The following is a 15,388-nucleotide window of genomic DNA, read 5'->3' on the forward strand; positions in this document are numbered from 1 at the left end:
TCTTTCTTTCTTTCTTTCTTTTTCTTTCTTTCTTCTTTCTTCTCTTTCTGCCTTCCTTCCTTCCTTCCTTTCTTGTGTGGGTTTTTGGGTCACACCCGGCAGTGCTCAGGTGTGTGTGTGTGTGTGTGTGTGTGTGTGTGGTTTTTGGGTCACACCCGGTGTGTTGTGTGTGTGTGTGTGTGTGTATGTGTGTGGTTTTTGGGTCACACCCGGCAGTGCTCAGGGTTATTCCTGGCTCCAGCTCAGAAATTGCTCCTGGCAGTCATAGGGACCATATGGAACGCCGGATTCGAACCGATGACCTCCTGCATGAAAGGCAAACGTCTTACCTCCATGCTATCTCTGGCCCCTAATGAATGTTTTTTCTTGAACTTACATGTTATTACAGAATAAGTCTTCCAGGGAGCATTATTTAGTGCCAGCTTTTGAAGAGTTTTGCCCAGAAACTATTCTATAAATCCATGGTAGTAGAACTGTCAGTTTTTTATTATTTTGTCACCCATGGAAGTTTGAAGATGAAAGCAGAATTGTGTGTTAATTCTACAGGGTTGCCTTGAAGCTATCAGAAATGAACTGGTTTGCTTTAATATTTTGCTCATACCTAAGTTCTCTTGCTCTTTCAGTGATAATAAATAGGACACTCTTACTTTCAAGGTTTTATTTCCCAGTCCTGTATACTTTTTAGCTATAAACCTTAACTTCTTATAACTGACCAAGGCAACTTGAAAGAGTCTTTGGTGATCTCTGACCATTGGAGTTGCAGTTTTTCAGATGATTAGAGCACTAGAGAGTAGCAACTTAGCTTCGGGTCACCATCTCCATTTGCTCATTTGTACTCAGCTCAAGCAGGAGAATTTCCTGCCTTATTATCTGCAAAGTAAGAATTCAATTAAACTACTTCAAAAGTCTTTGCTAATTGAAACTGAGAGGCTCTAGACTGGTGGTTGAAAATCACTGTCAGTTAAGTGCAATAACTCATTCGTGGGCCAGCAGGAAATTCCTGCAGATCAACACTGGTCCAAGGACCAGCAATTGAAAACCACTGCTCTAATTCTGGCTATCAAGCACAGTTGGTTAAGCAATAAAGTACTAGGCCGAAAGGAGCTAATATTACATTTGTGTATTGATTTGTTTATATATCAATTCCACTCCTTGTCCTTTGTGGAACACTGGAGTTTTCTCAGAAGATACTGACTAGCCAGAATGATGTTCAGGTATGGGGTTGTCTGAGGAGGATCATAAATAGCAGAGATCATTCTGCCATCTCACTAGCCCTACCCTCAACTGCCTGTCAGTGTTTTATAGCATGGAGAGAACAGACACAGCCAGAGAGCAGCAGATGTTTGAGGGTAGTCTTTCACTTAAAGGAAACAAACAGAAAACAAGATCTGTACAATGAGGGGCCAGAGTGATAGCACAACAGTAGGGCATTTACCTTGCATGTGGCAGAGCTGGGATAGACCTGGGTTTGGATCCCAGCATTCCATATTGTCCCAGAGCCTGCCAGGAGAGATTTCTGGGAGCATAGCCAGAAATAACCCCTGAGTGCTGCCATTTGTGGCCCCACCCCTCAAAAAAAAGAAAAGAAAAGAAAGCTTATGGTGCTTGCCTTGCATGCAGCAGATACCAGTTTATCCCAAGCATTGCATATGGTCACTGAACACTGCCAGAGATTGATTACCCCTGAATATGGGACAAGGAGATACACACACACACACACACACACACACACACACACACATCCCTAATATATATATATTAGTACTCTGATATATTAGTACTCTGAGCCTACTCCTGGCAAGGTTCTGGGGATCATATATGGTGGCAGGGTTAGAACTTGGGTCAGTCACATGCAAGACAAGGACCCTACAACTCTGTACTGTTGCTTCAACCCTGAATATATATTTTATTCATAGTAATATGGGGAGAAAATGGAACAAATCATCATGATTTTATCATGCAAGAACTTCTAGCAACTAAATAACTGAAACTAAATAAAGTTTCAAGAGAAATTGCTCCAGGAGAATCGGTATAAATTTGATTAAGTTTACCATTATTCTATCTTTCCAACCCACTGCTTTAACCAACCAACATTAACATCATTAATACAATTCAGAAATCCCTTCCTCACATCTATATTTATTGCAGTGCTATTTACAATAGCCAGACTCAGCAAACAACCAAGATGCCCTTCAAGAGATGAAGGCTAAAGAAACTGTGGTACATATACACAATGGAATATTATGCAGCCATTAGGAGAGTTGGTCATGAAATTTTTCTATACATGGATGTACATGGAATCTATTATGCTGAGTGAAATAAGTCAGAGGGAGAGAGATAGACAAAGAGAATATCTCACTCATCTATGGGTTTTAAGAAAAATTAAGGACATTATTGTAATAATGCCCAGAGACAATAGAGATGAGGGCCAAAAGGACTGACTAGCAATATGAAGTTCACCACAAAGAGTAGTGAGTCCAGTTAGGGAAATAACTACACTAACAACTATCATGACTAGCTCAATGAGTGAGAGAAGTAAAATGCCTGTCTCAAATACATGAAGGGGTTGGGAAGGAGGAAGGAGTGGGCATTGGTGGTGGGAATGTTCCACTAGTGAAGGGGATGTTCTATTTATGACTGAAACCCTTCTATAATCATGCTTGTAATCATGGTGCTTAAATAAAGACTTTATATATTAAAAAAAAAAAGTGAAAAAACTCTCAGAAGAAGCAAAAAGATGAAAAGACAAACAGATAGGGTAAATAAAGTCAGCTATGACAGACCTATATGAAGCAAGAATTCCAGAAACAAAGTATGAAGATGGGGAAATGGAAGGGCAAGTACTGTCAAACAGAAAATATGAGATTTTTGTAGATTTTTTAAAGTGATTTAGCCGTTCTTTCTCTCTCTCTCTCTCTCTCTCTCTCTCTTTCTCTCTCTCTCTCTCTCTCTCTCACACACACACACACACACATACACACAATGGGCTTATCATCATGTCATTCTGTAATATCAGAAATAAAGACTAGATTAAAGATTTTAAAGCTTTCAGAAAGAAGATGAAAATTGCACTTAGTGCATTACAGCTGGTAAAACTTGGAATCCCTTACTGTGTAAAGATATGGAGAGAACTACAATGCAAACTATTGAGTGGAAGTAGTTCATCTGAATAATGCTATGTACTGTTGGATTCCAACTGCATAACATTCTTTTTTTTAATTTTTTATATCTTTATTAAACACTGTGATTACAAACATGGCTGTAGTTGGGTTTCAGTCCAACTCTATAACATTCTGAAGACAAAACCATTACTCTTTGGCAGTCACTGGTTGCCTGAGGGAGGATGAACAGGAGGAGCACCGAGGTTTTTAGGGCAGTGAGACTATTCTGTGTTTAGCGTAATGGTAGCTACATGTTATGATATACTTAGCATCCTGTTTCAGCACCATTTAGAACTTCTGGAACTATTTGCCATGGCAACTACCTTTTTCTCATTCTAATTTTTTTTCTATAAATCTATAGATTCTGTAGTTCTATAAGTCTGTAAACCTCTTGTTCTCATAGAAGTCTTATTATTTTTTATGATTTTGCAGTTTTTATTCATATTATGATAAATTTATTTACTTTAATTTTTCTGTAATTACCCTTTTTTCTACAGATCCATTTTCTAGCTAAGCAGAAATATTCTGCAGAAATACCTTTCTTAATTTGCCATCTCTCTTGTCTATTGGCTTTTCTGTGTATCTGGTTAATTATTGCCTCTATATATATATATGTATGTATGTATGTATGTATGTATGTATGTATGAAGAGGCCTGGAGCGGAAGATGCTGGATTCTTGTTTTTTCTCTATCTAAAGGGAGCACTACTTTCGCCTTGGCACTTGAGATTATGTTCTGATGGTAGAAGATTATTGATCAGTTGGGAAAGAGCCAAGGGGATACAACAGGTTCTGCATCCTGAGTTCCTGTGAGAAAGGCCCTGAGCACAAATCCCAAGAGTCAGATAATCTCCTCTTTCATCATACTAGTCTACTGGGCTCTCAGGGGCTCTTTTTTGCCTTCTTAGTTGTTCTTAATAAAAGACAGGATGGTAATAATACCCAGAGAAAATAGAGGTGAGGGCCGGAAAGACCAGCCCATGATATGAAACTTACCACAAAGAGTGGTGAGCACAGTGAGAGAAATAATTGCACCAACAACTACCATGACAGTGATAGAGAGAAATAAAATGCCTGTCTCAATGACAGGCAGGGAGTGGAGGAAGAGGGAAATGAGGACATGGTGGCAGGAAACTTACATTGGTGAAGGATGGTATCCAGCCAATGACAGAATCCAACTACAAACATTTTTATAACCACTGTGCTTAAATAAATTATTATACAAAAATTAAAAACTATCCCAATCTTTGTCTTCACATTGTAGAGTTTCTGGTGTTCTTCTGGGGAAGCTCCCTTTTTGGAGATTTTCTTTGTCTTATTAACAAGTTTCTTTGCTCTCCTTGATTTCTATCTGTTCTGCCTTTCAGACATTCTTCATCATTCTAGTCAACTACCATTTGTCTTTTCCTTTTGTGGCAGATTGAGTTCCTTTTTTCTTTTCTTTTGTTATTTCAGTGATTTAAAAAAATATATATTAAAATATAGGTGATCTAGCTGCCACATTGAACACAGAATTTTTTCATAGGTTCATTGACATTTGAAAAACACTAAAGATCAGAGAAGGAAAAGAAGAAAAACACACACTAGAAAAAAAGACAAAACTTGACCATAATTACCCAGTTAGAATATGCAGAATTTAAATTTTAGGCTGCCTGGTTTCAAAACATGCTTTTGTATGCACACACACACACACTACCCAGTATAACCAGAATTTAAATTTTAGCCTGCCTGGTTTCAAAACACGCTTTTGTATGCACACACACACACACACACACACACACACACACACACACACACACACTACCCAGTATAACCAAGTGTTTAAAATAATTTTGCCAGAGGGCTGGGAACTACCAGGTATGACTCCTAAAGCATACAAAAAATAATAAAAGAGTGTATAATAAATCATTTTTCTAGAAATGGCCTCTAAGAACACATCTAGATGCATATTGCTTTTTCAGCACAGACAATTTAGGGATGGGGCTGTTGATCAAAACATGTCTGAGTGCTTGTGTGGCAGTACATCCAAATCTCTGCTGTGCCATTTTAGCAAAATGAATACCATGTTGTTCTTTCCCTCAACATTTTAAAATTAAGTTCAGCCTCTGGAGGTATCAGTTGACATGTAAAATTGTAAGATAATTAAAGTGTATTTGTGGTAATTTGCTATGCATATGCATTGTGGAAAGATTCTCCTGCACCTAGTAAATTAGCACACTGTCTCATGTATTTCTTTCTCTGTGTGGAAAACATTAACATTCTACTTTCCTAGTAAATTGCAGTTACCCATGGCACTGTTCCCAACTCTGTGACCATGGTTTATGTGAGCTTCTCAGCCCTTGTTTTGTAGCTAAGGTGTATCATCCCTTTGATCTTGCTATTTTTGATCAACTATATATTTTGCAAGTGCTTATTTTAAAAGAAAAGACAAAATGACTGTACTATTGAACATGATCAATTTGGTTGTGCCTATTGGTGTGTTTCTTTGGTTATTGTAATGAATGATCAGATGTTGAGATCTTTTACCACATAGTAGAATCAATTTGAAGCACGAGTTCCAAATGCAGATTGAGTCTGGAGTATATTTTCTCACTGACACTTATTAGAGAGTTCGTTGATTAGTACTTCTCTTTTCCTCATATCCTTGACAGTAATTTGAATTTTAGGCACTGTCTCATCTTGCCTATTGGCCTTTTTATTTTTTGGAATCTTAATATAATTTGAATCTGTGTTTTATTGTATATTAGAGTGATCATTTTTTAATTATTTTTGTGACTTGATCATATCTGTTAACCATTTATTGGGTCATTTGGATTTTATTTTGATTATTGGTTGAAGTTTATTATACATTAGAGTGGGTAGTCCTTTGCCACTTTCTTTCATGGGGCAGGAGTTGGCTCACACACAGTGATACCCAACAGTTACTCTTGGCTTAGTGCTTAGAACCATATAGTACAGAGATTAAACCAGGTTATCCCATATACAAAGCATGCATTCCAGCCCTTTGAGCTTTCTCCCTGACCTCATCATATTTTTAAAAAATTAAAAGCTGTGATTTGTGCATAGTTAGTGCCAGTGTAACACAAAACTGATTGTGAAATTTCTTGTGGTTTTGCAGTGTTTTCTACTTTGTGTGCAGATATATTTTACATTTTAATAACATAAGGGTATTTTTGCTGGAGTCAGTGTGGCTAGTGGTGACATAAAGTTTTCATTTAAACCAAATTTTGAATGTAGAAAATATATTTATTACTTTGCAAAAATCACATTTTTCAAAATGCAGAAACCATGATAGCTTCATCTCAGATTATCCAAGATTGTTTGTGAGCCCTCTTAGCTGTCCCTCTCTGTAACAGAGAATACTAACCAGATTGAGTAAATCAATCTGAGTAAAGCCAATGCATTGGCTTCTTTGGGGAGTTTTTCCTAGTCACCATACATACATGTGAATCTCACTTTATTTTAAGAATATTTTATCCAATTCATTTTTTAATGTTTTTTCCTCACTAAGGACTTGAAAATGAGAACAGTATCCTATTATTTGGACAAATTATCTTATAGTAATATTCTTTCAGGTAATATAATTTTTTTTATCTAGATAGTTTTCGTAAAGTGAAAAAAATTGAAGGATTAGTTTAGAGAACACAGCAAGGGGGAGCTTTGAATCATTTGACAACTTCCTAATTTAGATAATAAGAATGAAAAGATTGCCTTTATCAGTAGTTATTACTGGAGTTTTGTTACTTTTGTTTCATCTTGCAGACTCCTGCAGAATTTTATTTATCATTTGTCATGACAGACATTATAATGAAAAGCTATAATTATTATTATTATTATTTTTTGTTGTTGTTATTTTGTTTTGTTTTTGGTTTTTGGGTCACACCCAGCAGCGCTCATGGGTTACTTCTGGCTCTACACTCAGAAATCGCTCCTGGCAAGCTCAGGAATACTATATGAGATGCTGGGATTTGAACCACCATCCTTCTGCATGCAAGGCAAATGCCTTACCTCCATGCTATCTCTCCGGCCCCTATTTTCTTTCTTTCTTTCTTTCTTTCTTTTTTTTTTTTTTTTTTTTTTTTTTTGGGTTTTGGGTCACACCCTGCGGTGCTCAGGGGTTACTCCTGGCTGTCTGCTCAGGAATAGCTCCTGGCAGGCACGGGGGACCATATGGGACGACGGGATTCGAACCAAGCACCTTAGGTCCTGGATTGGCTGCTTGCAAGGCAAACATGCTCTCTGGCCCCAGTTTTTTTGACTTTTTTTTTTTTTTTTTTTTGGTTTTTGGTTTTTGGTTTTGGTTTTGGTTTTGGTTTTTGGGCCACACCCGGCGGTGCTCAGGGGTTACTCCTGGCTATGCGCTCAGAAGTCGCTCCTGGCTTGGGGGACCATATGGGACGCCGGGGGATCGAACCACGGTCCTTCCAAGGATAGCGCAGGCAAGGCAGGCACCTTACCTCTAGCGCCACCGCCGGCCCCCGGATCTGCTGCTTTCAAGGCAAGCACCGCTATGCTATCTCTCCAGGCCCTATTTTCTTTCTTTTTAATGGAAAACTTTTTTTTTTATTAGAACCCCTAAACAGAGTAGATAGAAACTTCAACCTATAATCCAAACTTACATATTAAAGATAAAATATTAAAATCAGCTGAAGGAATTGTTTGCATGTATAAGTGGCTATTAGAATGGATAATTCCAACTAATTTATTTTTCCTAAAACTCAAAGACTTTTTTTTTGTTTTATTTTTTGGACCACAGTGTCTGTTAACCCCTGACTTTTCTCCAAGATTACCACCCCACCAGAAGTCAGCTGACTGATTTGTTTGTTTGTTTTTGGGCCACAACCCAGTGACATTCAGGGGTTACTTCTTTTTTCTCAGTGGGGTCGGGCAGGGTATGACAAAAAAAAAAACCCGGGGGGGGGGGGCGGTGACGCACCCTCCCTTGGGGGCCACCCCCTGACAGGCGCCCGGGGGAGGGGGAGGGTTCCTGCCCAGAACCGGACCCTGACAACCACAACAGCGGTTACTTTTAAAAAAAATTATTTTTTCTTTTTTTGGTTTTTGGTTTTTGGGTCACAGCTGGCAGTACTCAGGAATTACTTCTGACTGTACGTTCAGAAATTGCTCCTGGCAGGCTCGGGGACCACCTCTGCATGCAAGGCAAATGCCTTATCTCCATGATATCTTTCTGGTCCCCAGGGGTTATTTCTGGCTCTGTGCTCAGAAATCTGTGCTCAGGGAACTATATGGAATGAATGCTGGGGATCAAACCCAGGACACCTGCATGCAGGACAACGAATGTCTGCTGTGCTATCTCTCCAACCCCTTGAAGGCATTTTTAATTTAAAAAATTGTTAGCTTGCTCAGGCTGCCACAGAAACTACCCATGCTCAATAGCTTAAATAAACAAAATAAATTTTTTTTTAATTTTATTTTGACCAAAGTGGATTTCAAATCATTCACAGTAATATTTTAGGTACATAGTGAAATTGAATCAGGGGCATTCCCACTGCCAGTGTTGTCCTCCCTCCACCAGTTCCCAGCATGCATCCCATCTCCCCCTCCTTTGTCCTTCCCCCCTCTCCCCTGGTCTGCTAGTATAAGTGGTCCTCTCTGTTGTCTAACTTGTAGATTGGGTATCAATTCTGCTGTCATTGGCTTTGAATTTGGTACCTAAGTCTGATCATTTTTTATTTCTTTTTCTTTTTTTTCTTTTTTTTTTTTTGTTTTGGTTTTTGGGTCACACCTGGCAGTGCTCAGGGGTTACTCCTGGCTGTCTGCTCAGAAATAGCTCCTGGCAGGCTCGGGGGACCATATGGGACACCGGGATTCAAACCAACCGCCTTAGGTTCTGGATCGGCTGCTTGCAAGGCAAATGCCGCTGTGCTATCTCTCCGGGCCCCATTTTTTATTTCTACTCAATGTTCATATGACTGTTTGGTCTTGGTCCATTATTTTCCCCTCAATTTGTGAAGCGGAACAAGATGATTTAAGTTATGTGGTTCTGTTTGAAGGAAAGAAGGGGGGGTGGGCAAAAATAAAACAAGCAAAAAAAAAAAAAAGAGAAAAGTCCCTCGCTATAAATATCGATTTAAGAGAAGAAAGGGAAAAAGGTGGGCCCGGAGAGATAGCACAGCGGCGTTTGCCTTGCAAGCAGCCGATCCAGGACCAAAGGTGGTTGGTTGGAATCCCTGTGTCCCATATGGTCCCCTGTGCCTTCCAGGAGCTATTTCTGAGCAGACAGCCAGGAGTAACCCCTGAGCAACGCCGGGTGTGGCCCAAAAACCAAAACAAACAAAAAAAAAAGGGAAAAATAAACATAACAATACCAAAAAAAAAAATCAAGCAAAAACCTGAAAAGCACCACAGCAATAAAGACAACAACCGAACAATAACCACGGTCCCGAAATAAAAACAAAATAGAGCACCAAAACAAAACAAACAAAAAAGGAAAAACAAACAACAATAACAAATTAAGAAATTAATTTGTGCTTTTTTTTTTTTTTTTTGCATAGGCACAGTAAATATTGGGGAGATTAGAAAGGGAATTCCCCCTGATGATTAGTGATGTGGAGCATTTTTTTATGTGTCTTTTGGCCATTTTTATTTCTTCTTTGTCAAAGTGTCTGTCCATTTCTTCTCCCCATTTTTTGATGGGATTAGTTGTTTTTTTCTTGCAAATTTCTGTCAGTGCCTTGTATATTTTGGAGATTAGCCCTTTGTCTGATGGGTATTGGGTGTGAATAGTTTCTCCCACTCAGTGGGGGGGGCTCTTGTATCCTGGGTGTTATTTCTTTTGAGGTGCAGAAGCTTCTCAGTGTAATAGATTCCCATTTGTTAATCTCTGCTTTCACTTGCTTGGAGAGTGCAGTTTCATCTTTGAAGATGCCTTTAGTCTCAATGTCCTGGAGTGTTTTACCTACATGTTGTTCTATGTATCTTATGTTTTTATGTCTGATATCGAGGTCTTTCATCCATTTGGATTTAACCTTCGTACATGATGTTAGCTGGGGGTCTAAGTTCAATTTTTTGCAAGTGGCTAGCCAGTTGTGCCAATACCACTTGTTGAAGAGGCTTTCTTTGCTCCATTTAGGATTTCTTGCTCCTATATCAAAAATTAGATGATTGTATGTCTGGGGAACATTCTCTGAGTATTCAAAACAACTATGAGGTACCACCTCACACCCCAGAGATTGGCACACATCACAAAGAATGAGAACAAGCAGTGTTGGCGGGGATGTGGAGAGAAAGGAACGCTTATCCACTGCTGGTGGGAATGCCGTCTATCTAGTTCAACCTTTATGGAAAGCAATATGGAGATTCCTCCAAAAACTGGAAATCAAGCTCCCATATGACCCAGCTATACCACTCCTAGGAATATACCCTAGGAGCACAAAAATACAATACAAAAATCCCTTCCTTACACCTATATTCATTGCAGCACTATTTACCATAGCAAGACTCTGGAAACAGCCAAGATACTCTTCAACAGATGAATGGCTAAAGAAACTGTGGTACATAAACACAATGGAATATTATGCCAACTGTCAGGAGAGATGAAGTCATGAAATTTTCCTATACATGGATGTACATAGAATCTATTATGCTGAGTGAAATAAGTCAGAGAGAGAAAGACGCAGAATGGTCTCACTCATGGGTTTTAAGAAAAATGAAAGACATTCTTGCAGTAATAACTTTCAGACACAAAAGAGAAAAGAGCTGGAAGTTACAGCTCACCTCATGAAGCTCACCACAAACAGGGATGAGTTTAGTTAGAGAAATAACTACGTTTTGAACTATCCTAATGGAATGTATGAGGGAAATAGAAAGCCTGTCTAGAGTACAGACGGGAGTTGGGTGGGGAGGAGGGAGATTTGGGACACTGGTGATGGGAATGTTGCACTGGTGATGGGGTGGTGTTCTTTACATGACTGAAACCCAAACACAATCATGTGTGTAATAAAGTTGTTTAAATAAAAAAATTAAAAACAAAAAAAAACAAAAAACCTTTGCTAATGTAGAGGGAAAAAAAAGAAAGGGAATTCCCTTGACCTAAGAGATACAGGGTTTCTCCACTCTTGAAGTATATTGTCATGGGAATAACTCCAGGCTCCGTACCTGTTCTTTTACTCTCCCCTAGGTCTTTTTCTGGTGTCTGGAAACTTTCCACTCAGTCTTGGATGGTAATATCAGGCCTCTGTAACTAGAGATCTTGGTATTTTCACAGGTCATAGAATGGAGTCTTTCTTTACAGTTCTAGAAGTTCTGTTCCATCAGTTTGGTTTTGGTTTTGGTTTTGGTTTTTGAGTCACACCCAGCAGTGCTCAGGGTCCACTCCTGGCTCCATGCTCAGAAATTGCTCCTGGCAGGTTTGGGGGACCATATAGGATGCCGGGATTTGAACCAATGACCTTCTGCATGAAAGGCAAACGCCTTACCTCCATGCTATCTCTCAGGCCCCGTCATCACTTTTGTTTTAATCAGTCTTTTGTAGTTGTGGTCTTGGTTTTTGCACCAATCCTAGGACAAAGCCTAGGATAGAGTCTTTCATTATATTTCCAGAATTTCTGCTCATTTGCAGTTGTCTCATTCAGACCTCTGGAATTAGAGATCTAGGTTGTTGTACAGATTGTAGGCCAAAGCCTAGACTAGGGTCTTTTTTATTGGTCCCAGGATAAATTCTGCCCAGTCATGGTTGTTACACTCAGTTTTCTGTAGTTAGTGATCTTGGCTTTGTACAGATCAAAAGATGACATGTCTTCTGATTTCATCTTATTGTTAGGTGGTGAGGTAAGACAACTTGCTCTTAGATCAGGTTGTTGTCATTTCCTTATTGTCAGGATGTCATATCAAAAACTGGTGTGTGTTGGTGTCAGAGCAGTATTAAGGATGTCTCAGAGGGAGTTTGGTGCTGGAGCTGTTGTGGAGAACTTTGTCAGTTCTATGTCTGAGATCTAGGGTTCAGGGTTTATTTTTCTCACAATTCTGAAAGTTAGCTGGCCCAGTCATTGGCTCTTTATGTTTCTTCTGGGACTTCTCTGATTACTGGCTTTTAGGTCACTGCTGTATTCCTATGGATTGTTGCCATTTTCTTTGTGTTGTCTTTGTCTTAATCTCTTCATGTAAAAAAAAAAAACCAAACCAGTCAAGTTACAGTAGATCCTACTCCATGTTCCTACTTAATGTTGACCCTATCTTCAAAATGGAGTACACTCAGGTAGTAGTAGGTGGTAGAACTTTAATGTGTGAGCTTGGGAAGAACACAGTCCAACTTATAACAGTGATCAGTTATTATTGATTTATATAATCATATAAATATAATTTATATATTCTATATAATTTATATGTAAATATATAGTATATAATTATATAAACATATCATTTAAAATATGTGATTTATATGTGAATGCATAAATATATATTGTATATAATTATGTAACATATGATTATATGTTGATTGATCATAAACTGAAAGTAAAAAATAATCCTAATGCTAACTTTCTAAAATCAACAAAGGGAACATAGTTTACCAGATTTTTTTAAATATATAAGAAATTGTTTATAAAATGGGTTAATGTTTCTGTTTTCTTTTTTTGGGGGGGGAGTTATAATTTTTTGGTGATTTTTTTTTGTTTGGTTTGGTTTGGTTTGGTTTTGGGGCCACACTCAGCATTGTTCACGGGTTACTCCTGGCTCTGTATTCAGAAATTGCTCCTGGCAGGCTCAGGGGACCATATGGAATGCCGGGGGATCAAACTCAGGTTCATCCTGGGCAAGATAGATGCTCTACCGCTGTGTTATCACTCTAGCCCTTTATTTCTGTTTTGTTTATAGCACAATGTAAAAGTCTTTACTATAATCCACTATCAGTCCCTAAATTTTTGGAATCTTTTCTGGGGCTAGAGAGATAGTACATTGGGTACAGCACAAGCAGGTGACCTGGTTTGATCCCTGGCATCAAACCAATGCATGACTCTATGATTCTTGAGTACAAAGCCTGAAGTAACACCTGATACGGTCCTGGTCCCCCCCCCCCCAAATTTCCTAATATAGATTATATAGAACATATTTTCTTTAACTTTTAAAAAATTGTAGCCAGGGGGCCGGCGCGATGGCGCTAGAGGTAAGGTGCCTGCCTTGCCTGCGCTAGCCTAGGACAGACCGCGGTTCTATCCCCCGGAGTCCTATATGGTCCCCCAAGCCAGGAGCGACTTCTGAGCACATAGCCAGGAGTAACCCCTGAGCGTCACCGGGTGTGGCCAAAAAAAAAACAAAAACAAAATATTGTAGCCAGAGAGGTAGTCCAGTGGGTTAAGGTGCTTGCCTTGCACATGGCCCATCCAGGTTCATTCTCCAATATCCTATATGTTCCCCTAATCCCACCAAGAGTGATCCCTGAGTGCAGAACCTGGGGGAAGGTCGGAACACATACATATTCCCATAAAAAAGCTTTCTTAAATTCATATACAATTTTCTATTATTAAAGATAATATAAATCTGGAGCTGAAGAGAGAATGTACAGTGGGTAGGTACAGCTTGTCTTGTATACTTGCTGACCAAGGCCCACCAAAGGAATTATATAGGGTCCAAAAAACAAACAAAAGTTATATATAACTCAAGACTGGGGATGTGGTTGAGCAGTAGAGTCCATCACTCAAATGCATGAAACCTGGATTTAATCCCATAGACACATATGCACCCAAAAAACCCCCCACCCATCACTCAACTTTGTTCACCCATTTTCTCACCCTCTCCGGTTGCTATTGTCACGGTGACCTGGGGTTGGACCCATCTGGTTTTGGTGCTCACATACTAGGCCCAGGTTCTTGCTGGGGTGTTGCACCCTTCAGCTTGTCTTTGCATATGTCTTCACAGGAGATCATTATGTTCTGATGCTTATAAACATTCTTGTTAGTACTTGCTGGCGGCTGTACTTACTTGAGTATGTGTCTATACGCCCCCCTATTGCAGTGTTTGCAGGGGCTGCACATTCTTAGTTGGGGTGCTCACACACACACCAGCTGTAGTGCATCAGAGACTGCACCCCCTGTTGCAGTCTTGTGGTCTCAAATAGCAGAGCCATTGGGACTATACTAGGCACATGCAACAGCACTAGGGATCACACATGTGGCTTCACCTTTGTAGAGCAGCAGCTTTTTGATGTTTGTGAAAGTAGAAATCGCAGTCTCTGTTTCAACTGAGGTATTATTATCATCATAAAATGTATCACTATTACTCTACAGATATTTCCTCAGGATAAAGCTGTCAAGCTTAATCCATTTATTAAATAGCCCTAGATTGCTAGGCTTGGTTTCTATTTCTGTCTTTTATAGAACATGCTTATCTTTGTTCTAGTTTTGTCTGGTGATTGTACTGTCCCTCCTTAGATTACACTATAGTCTAATGTGCTATAGATTGGAAACAACAATTAACCAAATTGTTAATCAGTGTTATCATTTCTGACAACATCCTGAGTAATTAGAACATCAACTTACTGCAAACTTTACCGTCTGATTTTCTTTGATTTTGAGACCTTTCTTTTCTTACTTTCTTGTTATATGGTTATATCCTAGATAATTTCAGTTTTTACATGAGTGACATTTTGTGTCACAGAGTTACTATTTTATAGTGGAAATCTCATTTTATTGTATAGTATGTTACTTCTGATTAAATTTTATTTTTATCTAATGTCAATTTCTCATTTCCTTTCATCAGGGTTACCTGAGCTGGAATTGGAAGCAATTGACAACCAATTTGGACAGCCAGGAACAGGTGATCAGAATCCATGGGCAAATAATACAGTGACAACTGTGAATCAGAATAAAACAGAAGAGTGAGTAAAATGTTTTACATTTCATACAATTTCAGATTCTGCAACAAAGAATTACTTTTCCAGAATGGATTCTAGTCTACATAGATATTTTTTAAATATTAATATAAATAAATCTTAAATAGGGAATTGTGAAGGATACCATCTAAACAGATTTATTTATGGCATGACTATAAGACTAGTATATTATAATTTCGCTGACTCCATTAAAAATTCTGGGATCTGTGGATGAAATGACCTCAGTTCAGCAGTTATAACCTCAGTTTTTTTTTTTTTGATTTTTGGTTTTTGGGTCACACCAGGCAGCACTCAGGGGTTACTCCTGGCTCTACACGCCTTGCACACAGCCTATCCAGGATGGATGGAGGTTCGAATCCCGGCATCCAATATGGTCCACG

At 38.9% G+C, this 15,388-nt stretch overlaps 1 protein-coding gene across 1 annotated transcript in view; it reads left to right on the top strand.

Moving 5' to 3' along the window:
* NCOA1 (nuclear receptor coactivator 1) overlaps positions 1-15,388 on the top strand; it is a 131,042-nt gene that overhangs the window by 70,539 nt on the left and 45,115 nt on the right. Inside the window, exon 12 of the mRNA XM_049784504.1 lies at positions 14,876-14,993. Coding sequence (XP_049640461.1) covers positions 14,876-14,993 — 118 coding nt within the window. The remainder of the gene's footprint in view (positions 1-14,875; positions 14,994-15,388) is intronic.

This window comes from Suncus etruscus, chromosome 12, assembly GCF_024139225.1.
Source record: "Suncus etruscus isolate mSunEtr1 chromosome 12, mSunEtr1.pri.cur, whole genome shotgun sequence".
Taxonomy (NCBI): Eukaryota; Metazoa; Chordata; class Mammalia; order Eulipotyphla; family Soricidae; genus Suncus; species Suncus etruscus.